The sequence below is a fragment of the Dermacentor silvarum genome, unplaced genomic scaffold (assembly GCF_013339745.2).
Source record: "Dermacentor silvarum isolate Dsil-2018 unplaced genomic scaffold, BIME_Dsil_1.4 Seq767, whole genome shotgun sequence".
NCBI classification, from domain to species: domain Eukaryota; kingdom Metazoa; phylum Arthropoda; class Arachnida; order Ixodida; family Ixodidae; genus Dermacentor; species Dermacentor silvarum.
In genome coordinates this window covers 60,218-72,139 of record NW_023606745.1, presented here as the reverse complement: position 1 = coordinate 72,139, position 11,922 = coordinate 60,218, and the positions used below count along the sequence as shown (strand labels likewise).

General features: G+C 46.0%; 1 protein-coding gene across 1 annotated transcript; it reads right to left on the bottom strand.

Annotated features, from left to right (window-relative positions):
• Positions 1 to 270: 270 nt before the first annotated feature.
• Positions 271 to 11,521, bottom strand: LOC119435505 (structural maintenance of chromosomes protein 3-like). Its single transcript, XM_037702344.2, has 3 exons — positions 11,396 to 11,521; positions 11,252 to 11,332; positions 271 to 546 (listed from the first exon to the last, which is right to left on the bottom strand). The coding sequence occupies exons 1-3, from the start codon at positions 11,513 to 11,515 to the stop codon at positions 424 to 426; spliced, it is 324 nt and encodes a 107-aa protein (XP_037558272.1). The 5' UTR covers positions 11,516 to 11,521; the 3' UTR covers positions 271 to 423.
• Positions 11,522 to 11,922: the final 401 nt, after the last annotated feature.

The following is an 11,922-nucleotide window of genomic DNA, read 5'->3' as shown; positions in this document are numbered from 1 at the left end:
AGTGATGCTGATGCCAATACCTGACAGCAAGAAGGCAAGAGTTTGCGGAGGGAAAGAAGCTGAAGCCGCGTTCTCGCATGCCACCAGTAGGTGGCGCTGTTCGCGTGCAGGTTGCTGAAAGCATAGGTGCAGCTCTTTGATAGCTTTTTCGTTTTTTCACATATCTTTTTCAGAAAAACCGGGTGCGGTGCTTACACATGTTTATACAGTATAACTGCAAATTGTGTTGTTATCGCAGCCATGTGAGAAATGATGCCTCACTCACGCGAGTGCACTCCTCCTCGCGCTTTTTCTGTGCCTCGTACTGGGGACGGATGCCGTCCAGCAGGGCCATCTTCTGGGCCACTGTCTCCTGCAGGCGGGCCAGCTCCCGCTCAGCACGCTTGCGCGATGAGTCGTCCCCTCCACCTCATCGCGCAGGTCCTAATGGTCAGCTCCAGGCGGGTCTTCTCCTTGAGCGCCGACGACTGCTCCGCGACAGGGCCTCCGCTCCTCCCGCTGGGCCTGCGCACGACTCTTCACCTCCCGCAGCTCCTTGCTCAGTTTCTGCAAAACCCATTGAGCCACACCGCACTTTGGAAACAGATCCTGTAATGCAGGCAAAGCTTTTTCTACTCAAGCTGGCCACAATGTCCGACACAGGAACACTGCGATTGTTACACACCACAAAGGAAGTATAGCACACTGATAATGCAAACCACCTTACTGGGCTAGGGCTGAACAGGTAAAGTGCGCCTTCCCGTTCCTGTGTGTTCACCTTTGTCCTAGCGCAATAACTTGACCAACTAGCCTAATTTCAATCACTGCTCACTTGCATGCTGACAGTGCAGGTGTACCTGCAACATGTCTATGCCACCATCTTCACCATACACTGCCAACAGTATTGCACCTCAGCAGCGGCCATCACTTGGCTTCTTGAACAATAACGGAAAGGATGCTGCCGGAGTCGGCAACATCTGGCAGACTGGCTCCCAATGCGAGCTGCCACAGATGGTGGAATCACACGTGACCAACGCAATCTCAGGAAGACGGTACCAAGAACATGCCGAAGGGGAGGACAGCAAGCAGAAGCTGCGAGATTTATTTGACAGGTCTGTGGCTCAAAAGACCTTTATGAAAAAAAAAAAAAAAACACGGGACTACTTCTAAAGTGAAATGCAATGGCCCAGGGTAACCCACATCTCCTCAAAAAAAAAAAAAAAATCTGTTCACAAAGACCCTTCATAACATGTTTTAATATTACAATGTGTAGTGACTGTTAATTCACTGACATTCCATCTGTCAACTGTCTCAAGTTTATTATTCATTACACGCAAACAAATCTCCATTTTCACTGTCATAGACCATAGTCCTCTGCAAAGCATGTGCAACATCTGCTTTGTCATGTATATAATGCTTGCAATGCCAGGCCCTAGTTCTTCCCTGCAGATAAAGCTTCGAAATCTATGGATTTTTGGGGTCTCACAAAAAACAATAAAGAAATCTACTACTTTTCAAAATTGTCTACTTTTTCTACTTCTACTAGAGTCAAACCTCGATATAACAAAGTCATACTCGCACCAAAAAACTTCGTTAAATTGCGAATTTCGTTCAGTCGAGGTTTTAAATTTTCAGCAATAAAAATAATTTCACACGTTCCCAGAACATTCTTGCAGATAGTACCTTGTCAGCTCTAAAACAAATCATCGCAAGAAGGTCAGTCCATTAACTTAATTAAGAGCGCTGGCATGTGTGGTACAGATCACACCGAGAGCAATGAATCAGCATGGCTCACAGCATTCGTGTTGCGTGTGGCGCATTTCACAGCACCACAAATCTTTGATGCCATGGTTAACCGCGTTTAGTGGCCGCAGCTGTCGTGAGATGCTGCCAACACATTGAAAACAAAAGTGTAAAAAGATGTGAAGATTCATACTCGATGTTTTGTTCTCCTCGAGTCTCAGTTTTGGCTGAAAGGAGGAAATTGGGCTTTTTAATGTTTTTTTATTTGTGATTTACTTGCTTGCCCTCAATTGTAACATCATATCTTTTTTTTTCAGATTTTCGTTGCTTGAATTTAACTCCTGCATTATATTTGAATAACGGCAAAAATGACCACATGAAACAAATATCAGGGGTGGGACAGCTGAAACAACTTTTAGGGCAAAGTATTTTCAATTTGGGGCAGATTAAAAGAGAAAAAAGGGACTTTTCCAGAGCTGCAAATTTTACATTTTAAGCAACTTTTACACATCTTTCCTTTGTGAATTAAGGGGAGATGATGGTAGGCACATATGGGACGTCAGATGTTTTTGTAATTTTCTGCAGTTTTCTAGAAATTGCCTTAAGTGATCAGTTGTGAACCATCGAGCCCATAATTTATCAAGGACATAATTTCTCATATCATTTGCCACTCATTCCTTTGCAAAATCCTTCCTGGAAATTACTCTAGCTTTCGTCTTTGGATTGCGAGACACCAGCAATCTTCACCGGGCTCGCCTTGAAGAGCACAGCTTGAGAACGTTGTTGACAGAGGATAGCATACTGGTTTCCGCATATCAGCACTTTTTATTCACGTTTGATGAGAAATGAAGCATTGACTTCAGAGTTTTGCATGTGAACATGAAAACTCTCTTTGTATTTGAGATTATAGAGAATTTGAACTACGAGGAACAAAATTTCTGATGCACAAACATGTGCGCTTTTCAGTGAATATTCAAAATTCTGATGAGTTAAAATCAGTTATAAAGCCACAAAACTCAATTGTGAAAAAAAAAAAAAAACTATTCTTTCATGTTTCCAGCTTTGTTCAAGAACGCTTGTCAAATCACTTTGAAGACAAGCCAATGTTCATAGGCAGGAGGTAATTCTGGCACCACGTTTGAAGCACTTTTAGTGCTCATTTTGGCATGAAATCTTGAGGACTATTCATCATAAATAAAGAATATTTTTGCTCCCCCCCCCCCTTAACTTCTGCAGCGTTTAAAAAATGCCTTAGATTAGTCGTAGATACGACTTGACATGGCAAGAAAACGGTTGAGTTATGCTTTCTTGTTTTTACCAGATACAGTGAAGCCCTGATAACACCAACTCTCATAACTCGTTCTAACCGACAACTCGAATTACATTTTGAGTCCCGACGTGGTGGCACACATTTAAACGTAGAAAGACTATCAGGATTCGAACACAAAGGCGCGAGACGGTTATTTTTAACTAAATTGCTGTTTCCGCCTATTGTGCCCGAGCCCAAACATAAATCTCGGTAAAATGCTACGGCACGGGCAACTTTTTTTTTTTTCTTTGCCATGTCATGCTTAGGGTACTCTGGCGCAGCACAGCATATACTGAGAGATTTCTGCATACCAAATGACGCCTGTACGACAGCAGTACTGCAGTCCCACTCATGTTTGGAAGGATGGTTCCTTTGCACACTGCAGACGTTCTTTCAATAATGCAAACCAGTTCAAACCGTGGTTTGTCTAGAAAAAAATGCTTAACCTTGCACTCGGCCGTGCAACGCTTCGAACAGCGAAGCTAGGTGATTGTAGCCCGGCATTTTCCGGAAGTGCACCGTGAACTTTTTATCTTATTACTCATGATGATGATAACTTCTCACGCGTCTTGGACCTACGGCCGTCACTGCGTGTTGCATAGTGCAGCTTGCAACACCGACACCGCGTTGCAATGCTGACCACGTGCCAGCAGACCCGCTCCGTGAATGCGTCTCTCTCTCGGACTTACGACCGTCGCTGCACGTTGCATAGCGCAGCTTGCAACACCGACACCACGTTCCACTGTGTTGCAATGCTGACAACGCGTTCCAGCAGAACCGCTCCGTGAATGCGTCTCTCTCTCTCTTCCTATCATTTTCTTTATCTCTCTGCGAGCATAGCGCGCAAAACCTCTTCTTCACCTCGCAGAGCACCAGCACGTGCGAACGCGCCGGCTGTGGACGAAGACGACCATGTTCGAACGCAATCATATGGTTCGCATAAATGCATTGTTCTGCAAGCGTGGCTGTATAGCCTAGGGTTGCGACGCTCGCCTTGGGACCGTGGGTACACGGGTTCGAATCCCGCCTCGGCAAGAGAGTTATTTACTTTTATTTCTTTCTTCATTGCTGACGATGATAGTTTCTTGATACAAACCACAAATTATGGCTGGCTTAAACAGCTTCGCTGTTTAAAGGCATGTCAACCTAAGTCAATGCGAAAAAATACAAGGGGATGTACGTGGGGTATGTATTTATATGTGCTTAAATTGGGGCACTAAAGGTGATACATGTTGTGTAACTGCATGATATTTGTGCATTATTTGTAATATTTTCATCCCATTGGCAGAGCTAACCTTATTTTTGGACCTCTCGATTTTTTTATTCATGTCGAGTTTTCATCCGCTTTTTTACTCACATCTATGTCGACATTGTCTTCTCGTGCATCGACTTTGGTTGGCATGGCTTTCTATTTTTTTTTCTTTGTTTTTTTTTTTTTTTTTTTTTTACCAAGAGGCCAGGTGGACTGATTCTGGAGGCATGCTGTCTATGGTTCAATGTGGTTAATTCTTTACTACGTAAAATCCTGGTGATACGATCCGGCTGGTACAAATTTCGGTGTGAAACGAATTCATAACATTTTCCGGCCGAATACATTGCTCACAATACGAAAAAAAAATCCGCTGTTCCGAACGTGTTGCCGCGCTGCTGCGGATCATACGAAGCGTGAGCAACAGCGCGGGGGCCGAGCCAGCGGAGCGACGGCACAGACAAGCCGGCACAGCGGGATCCATAGTCGCCAAGCAACTGACTACGTCACGCGGCTGCGCAATCTCATTGTCCTGACGTCGAGCGGACCGGACCGCATCACAGCCAAGCCGATGCTTAGCGAGAAAGTAGACGAGGACCGCTGCTGCACGACGACCGCGGCGCAGCCCCGACGTCCAAAACGCTCCCTGCATTCGACGTGCTTCAGTGGCGTGCAAAAACATTCTGGAGATCACGTGCGCCTTTCAGAAGGCGATCGTTGACGATTGGGCAAGAAGAAAACGTCCCATTGATACGCTTTTTCAAAAGACCATGAAAAAAAAAAAGCCGCAGTTTCACCCGAAAGTTGAAGCAACGATTGCGATAGCAAATTAGTAGACAGCTGTACGAAGTAAGGATAGTAGTTGTACCAGCCGTATAAACTTGTAAACATTCGCTTACTCACTAAGTTAACAAGCACGATGTCACACGCGCATAGGTAAATATTAACACATCTCGCTCGATGACCGCGGACACTCGCTATCGAACGCTGTAGCTAGGAAGCGCAGCAGCAGCAGCAACGAGCGAATTGACTTTTGCGCTGTCTCTCGCTTCAACGCAAACTAAACGTCAAAGGCACAGCGCATACGAAGCTACTGGCACTAGGCGCACTTTGTCAACATCGCAGATCATGTTGACGATAAGGTCCGCGCAGGCGCGCACTTTGCGCACGTCGCAGATCGATTTCAAGATACGGCACCCGCGCGGGTGCGTCGTATCTGCAACGTGCCGGTCGCTTGTTGCAATGCACAAGCTGGCTGCACCGCTAAATTTACGTGACCACCACATTCAAACGCAACGCAAGATACAGGACCATTATAGATTGGTGAAGTATCACGGGGAACGCCCGGTAATTCGAACGCGAAAGCACTGATGGTTAATTCGAACATACCGCACAACCGACAATGCTCTCTGCAGCGAGCCAAATCACGTGGCGGCGCCACCGTCCGGCATTGCTCCGACACCGCCATAGAGCGAAAGCCTAGGTGAGACTTATCAACGCCGCGCAAAAAAAAAAAAAAAAGAAAAAACCCGCGGCGTCACTCTCAAATGGCAAGGTCGCCGTTTCTGCATGGCGCCGGAACACGCGTGTACGTGCCGACGTCTCAGCCAACGCTGCGGCTGCGGCGCAGAGGGAAGTAATGGCAGAGGCCCAGTACGGCCAACGTTCGCTTCAACGGCAGAAAACGAAACTTCAGAAAGCGGGCTAAGCTGGCGCCGGGCCGGCGGGCACGAGGGAGGGCACGAGGAGCTACGAGGGAGTTGAGAGGGAGGGCGAGGGGAGCCACCGAAGCGACAGAATTGCCGAGGCCAAATCCGCTTCCTCCCTCACCTGCGAGGCTGCGACGGTCCCGCGCGACGTGTTTATGGTTCATGTGAATACATGTTCTGAAAGCGTATCTGCATGGCTCGCTTTAAGATCCGGTGTACGCGGGTTCGTATCCCACCTTGGCTATATGGTTTTTTTTTTTTCTTGGCATCACCATTTTCTTTTTTTCCCCTCTCTGTTTGGCGGTGCGGTCGGTTGTACCCCCGGTATGCGGCGGAAGCCGCAGTGCCGGGCGCGACGCGAAGCGGCGGTCGTTGGGGTGTTGCGGAGCGCAGCGTAGCAACACCCCAAATAAAAAAAAATATTGCTCCAGTCAGGTAAACTGCTCCCTCCCTGATAGTGAGATTATATTTGGATCATCAAAAACAGTGATGCGTTTATTTGGGAATACCATCCATCCCATAACAGCAGCCACAGTAGTGCCTTGTCACCACCAGCCCAACGTGCTCTCCGCGTACTCCGTTCCAACGGTGGCGGCTAGAAACATGGTACGCGCGAGCGGCGCATGGCGGCGCCAGCGGTCGAGCACTAGGCTTGGGCGCAAATAAAAATATGCCCCCGCGCGCGCCCGTCGCCGTGTCACCTCTTCCTCTTCACAACCACATTCTCTCTCTCTCGCCGTGCCTGCGCCGCCCGCTCCACGAGGTTTCGTTTTCTGCCGTTATCGGGAAGTGAGCGTTGGCCGACGTGGGCAGTTTCGTGGCCCTCGGTCGATATGTGCTTGCGCGCCGCGATATTTCACGAATCGCACCGTTCGTTCGTCGTGCTATGATGCACGAATACTTCAAAAAGACCTTTTAATTCAAACAAATTCTTGGGCCCCTTCGAGTTCGAATTATCGAGATTCGACTTCCATTGACATGGAAGTCAATGGATTTGGGTCGGGACCGCGGAAAACGCAGCAGCGAGGAACGTATCAATGGGGTTCCACTATTAGAAATCTTTTCTGGTAAAATTAAATTCATTTTTCTTGATATTGTGTATGTTTTGATGATACGAATTTCGGGTGATACAAATATTTCACGCGACCCCGCGAGATTCGTATCACCGAGATTTTACTTATATTGGTGCTCATTACACCCACACGGCTAATTTTACTTATTTTGTGACTAATTCTCGCTGCTTGTCTCATTGAGACCTACATTTGATACCTCATGTGACTCACTACGACATTCCAAAGTAACAAAATCGCCCCTTTTGTTAAGCAGTTACATACATAGCCAGCTCCCAGACATGCCAAACCCATATGAAGTCAGGAAAAGGACATTGCTTTCAAAAATACATAGTAAGTCAACATGTTTTTGACCATAAGCAATGGTTCAGTCAACTTACAAGCATGCTTCTCCCCCATGGGTACAGCTGATTCACGCTGTGAATGACTGGGCGCATTTGCTACTGCAGTGAATCTTCCTATCTACGTTGCCAACGCATGCGTTACTAGCTGCGGATGACATGGTCATATGTGGCACATTATCAATTCAATCAAGGTGCCAGTCCTGTTGCGCACATATCAGTCTCGATTGGTGCAAACATGGCAACGCACTTTGCTCCTTCGTTTGCGTTTGCACATTACACAGACGTGGCCACCGCGTAAAATTTGCAATGAAGCCTCTACTAGCATGTTTCAAGCTCGTTTAATGCAATTGCGGTGCTCTAACTCACAGATTGCAGTTTAGCATTGCATCAAAGGGATTCTCGTTAGCATTAACTATACGCTTTATTTCAACCACTGTATGGTGCTTTTGATGCTAGCACCCACCAATTGAGAAAAAATTTATATTTGGCAAAAGCGGTAACACTCTTTCAACACAGGCGATATTCTTAGACCTAAGAACTTGAGCTCTGCTACGGTGTTTCCTCGCAAGCGAACGCCGTCCATTCGAAGCTTTCGCATTAAATCTTTACAAGGCATACTTAAGCCGCCATTAGCGAAACCACGCATAAATAAAATGAACAGATTGAATTATTTAAATGGGTATTATCATTTGGCAAGTGAAAAGTCATTTTAAAGAAATAAAATGTTTTGACACCGGGTGACTGAGCAAGGAAGCTTCTTTGATCTACTGGCACCGCTTGCAAGAATGATCGCATGCCTACTGTTATATGCACATAGGCCTCTTTTATAGGACAAGTATTAAAGATACGCAGCTCAAAGGTCCTCAAACAAAAGCATGTTATTAGCGTGCTTCACACAGGAAATAAACAAACTACTCAGTTTTGTTTCACACATTTCTAAGAACGGTGGCTTCTTTTGCGTTGAATTGGTGTATACTTCAAGCTTGATGTTACGGAAGATCTTGTTGCTAATGTGTGACGTTTGTAATCGTACTTGGCGTTTGTGTACTGTGTACTTGGCGTTTGTAATCGCGTCTTACGTGCACATTTTATTTCATGCCCTAAAATGACGGGTACAGCAGATGCTGTGCCTGTCATTTCAGTAAGCCACCATCACAGTAAGCTGACTTGCGTGCAAAAGTTATTTCAGTGAATAAAAGCTAGAACACGAACTGTGAGAAAAGACAAGCTGATCAATGAGCAGTGATGCTACTGGCCCATGCCATTTCGGAGCAGTTTTTGGAGCAGTCAAAAATACATTTCGAAGCAGTAAAATGGCCTTTTGGAGCAGGTTTATGAAACCGACTGCAAGCTATATTATATGGGGCTTTTACAGCAGGCAACGCATGTGAAAGCAGTAAGTGGTCACCGGTTCATAAATTCAGTCCAAACACTAAAAACGAACCCCCCCCCCCCCCCTGCCCCTTTCATCGCAGTCCTTACTGTGGGCTTCAACGAAGCGGTAGAACACTTCAGTGGCATAAAGCACGGAAGCACTTGGACGAAGGACATGGAGAATTCAGAAGTGTTTTGAAAATATGCAGCGTGATCTCGCTCCTATAAGTATATCTTTTAAGATAGAGCACTCTCTGAAAAAAAAAAAAAAAAAAGGTACCGCCAGCGGTATGAAAAATGTACTTATATTTGCCGTGATTCACTGATAACCATCTACTTTAAATGCTGCAATGGTCAAAACTGCTGAAGCTGTTCGCTTTCGCTTGTCGTGCAGCTCAATGTGCATCACGCACCGTCGTGAAGAGCAGATATCCGCACGTGACCTTTGCCTGTGCACATGTAACGCTGTCGGATTAGGCTGTGATGAGCGAATTCACTTTGGAATTTTCTGCCTACACGCGAGCTTTCGCCATTCCGTCCAGTAAGCACAAAAACAAACTTCCCGAAAGCGTTCGCGGTAGTTGCCTGCATGCCACCCTTGGACCCAATCTCGCTCGGCTTCTGGCCGCCAGTTCAGCCCGTGATCTCACGCTCAATCGCCGAAACGGTTTACTTCCTGAACATATTGGAGGCCATCTTGCAGCGACGAACTGCCCGCCACCGCGTAAGCTGGTAGCAAATTTTTGTCAGAACCATACGATACAGCAAGGCTTAATTAACCCTTTCAGATGCTGTGTACACAATTGTGTACCAAGACAATGCATCAACAGCAAAAGCACTGATGAAAGTAATGATATTTAAAATGTGTCACACATATCTTGAAACACTTATGATTGGAATTGTGCTCCAATTTTGGATAAGGTGCGCAAAATGTTTTAGTAAAATGAGTGAGAAGGTAGACGGTTGGGCGTTTTTGCTCGTGTCAATATGTTCAATGTAGCGGGTTCAATTCTTTCATTATTTTTCACAATGTCATGCCCCAGGCATAATTTCCAAGCGGCTGAGTAAGTGTTTTTCAAACTTTTCAATATACAAAATAGTTGATGTTCTCATATTTGATGTTCCTGTAGTGAGTTTTCACGTGGAGTCCACATTCTGTAAACTTGACAAAACTCACTAAAGAATTGAAAATTCTTAATCTTTTCTGCCGCTGTACACTTTTGATGATGGTGGAGATGCAAAAAAATGTGGTGAAAGTACGTTTTAAATCAACAGGATCAAGTGGTGTTTGAAAGGGTTAACCAGCGGCGCTTCATCAGTATCCCGTGGCGAAAGTTGCTGTTTGGTGCCGAGTCGACCAAAATCTTAGGAGCGGCCATATGCCATTCTTATGCCGTGAAATCGCCCCGCCAAGAAAAGTGGGGGATAGGCGACAAAATGAATAGCGGAAAAATTGTTCAATCACCATGTCTGCACCAATGTGCGCGTTATGTTCGAAAAATCGAGCGAGACACCATACAGCGTCTGAAACTTCGGTGCCCGTTTTAAATGGTCACACAGAAGAGGAGCGTGGGGTTTGGCTTGCCGCCAACGCAATCGTTCGCTGCCGCCTGAAAAGCAAGGTTGTCCAGTTGCCTAAGCAACCCAAACGCATCGGGGTGGAATGTACTGGATATAGACAGCAACCCACGGAAGGAACAAGCATTACGATCCAGGCTTAATTAGAGAGGCTTGACTCGGTCCACCACGGAGCTTATGCAGCCACTGGTCCACACCACCCCCCTTTAGATGGCATGTAAAACAGCACTTGAGGGCTTAGTTCTGTTTTTGAAAGCCCGAGCAACCCTTTCGACGCAGAGTGGGCGCAGATTTCTCATAGTTTGCTGAAATGTAGCAGGATGTAGCAAAGTTCAGTACGGCGCAATTGACGCAGCGGCAGCATCACTGAATATTTCTTTTGTCTTTTTATGCAAGTGGCCGTAAACAGGCCCACAGCTTTGAGCCTCTTGCTTGCCAAAAGTACCAGATGGTCAATTGTGCTTTCACACTTGTTAACTTTTGTTCCCTAAGCCAAATTTCACAAAGTAAGAGAAAATGTATTTCAAACCATCAGTTTTGAAGCACAACGCTACCATGCGAATCAATATTCATTGCTGCAGCAAAACTGTGAAGTTGTTCGGTATTGTCTGCTATGTGCAGTCAATGGCTACTGTAAGAAGTAAAGTTACTGCTCATTTCGGTGGAGCAGTCTCGACCTAGACACTAAAGTCCACTCTTGAATTGCTATCACTATGACACACAGCTGATAATTGTGCTCTGTGAATGCTACCATTGCAATTCAGAATCCCAAAATGAGTGTGGTGCCTTTCAAGGGCCTTCTGTAGAGCACAGACAGCACTATAAGAAGGTATAGGGCTAAAAACTACTGCTCGAAAGCACAAAGTGAATCATGAAAGTACTTGAAAAAATCAAACCTTTATCTTTTCGGCCGCATTCTGCAGGTTCTCACGCAATTTCTCAGCCACTGAACTGCTGGACTCTCGCCGTGTTTCCAGCTGCAAAGAACCAAGTAGACCTCTAAAAATAAGCACTCGGGCTGACCTCATTTCCAGACTCACTTCTTCCAGCTTCTTTTTGGTATCCTTCAGCTCATGGTCATAAATGGTGTATTCCAGAGACCTGCACAAAACCAACAAGTGGGTGAGGGAATGTTCGCCTAAATCCTCTTCACAGCCCATACTAGAAACAGGCCAAGATCCCTTATCATTCGTAACAAACTTACAGAAACTAAGATTTTTTTTTTTTTATGAAGCAGGTTCACATGTACCCTTGTCGCCTGAAGCCACATGCCAACACACACCATGCACCTGCATGGCAGCTCAGGCATGTCAGAGCATGAGCAGAATCTGTATAGGTCAGGCGCAACACATGCGTAACACCACACGATGAACCAATCAGTGGATGTGATGCCTCGCGGCACCGCTTAAGCATGGGGTTTGCCCCTTTACCGGCTTGACAAGGCTGGACTAATGGACAGTAGCCAAACACAACTTCTGGTATATCTAGAAACACAAGGGATGCTTTGCCACTTGGCAGATCATGCGATATCACTAATTATGGGAAGCCACACTGCTAACCAGAGAAG

Bases quoted from the DNA above. Each gene is read 5' to 3' on its own strand.
- LOC119435505 (XM_037702344.2), bottom strand. From the start codon at position 11,515: ATGGGCTGTGAAGAGGATTTAGGCGAACATTCCCTCACCCACTTGTTG. The intron at 11,333-11,395 runs GTGAGTCTGGAA...GGTTCTTTGCAG, and splicing joins CCAAAAAGAAGCTGGAAGAA to CTGGAAACACGGCGAGAGTC. The intron at 547-11,251 runs GTTTGATTTTTT...TGGGTTTTGCAG, and splicing joins ATGCGGCCGAAAAGATAAAG to AAACTGAGCAAGGAGCTGCG.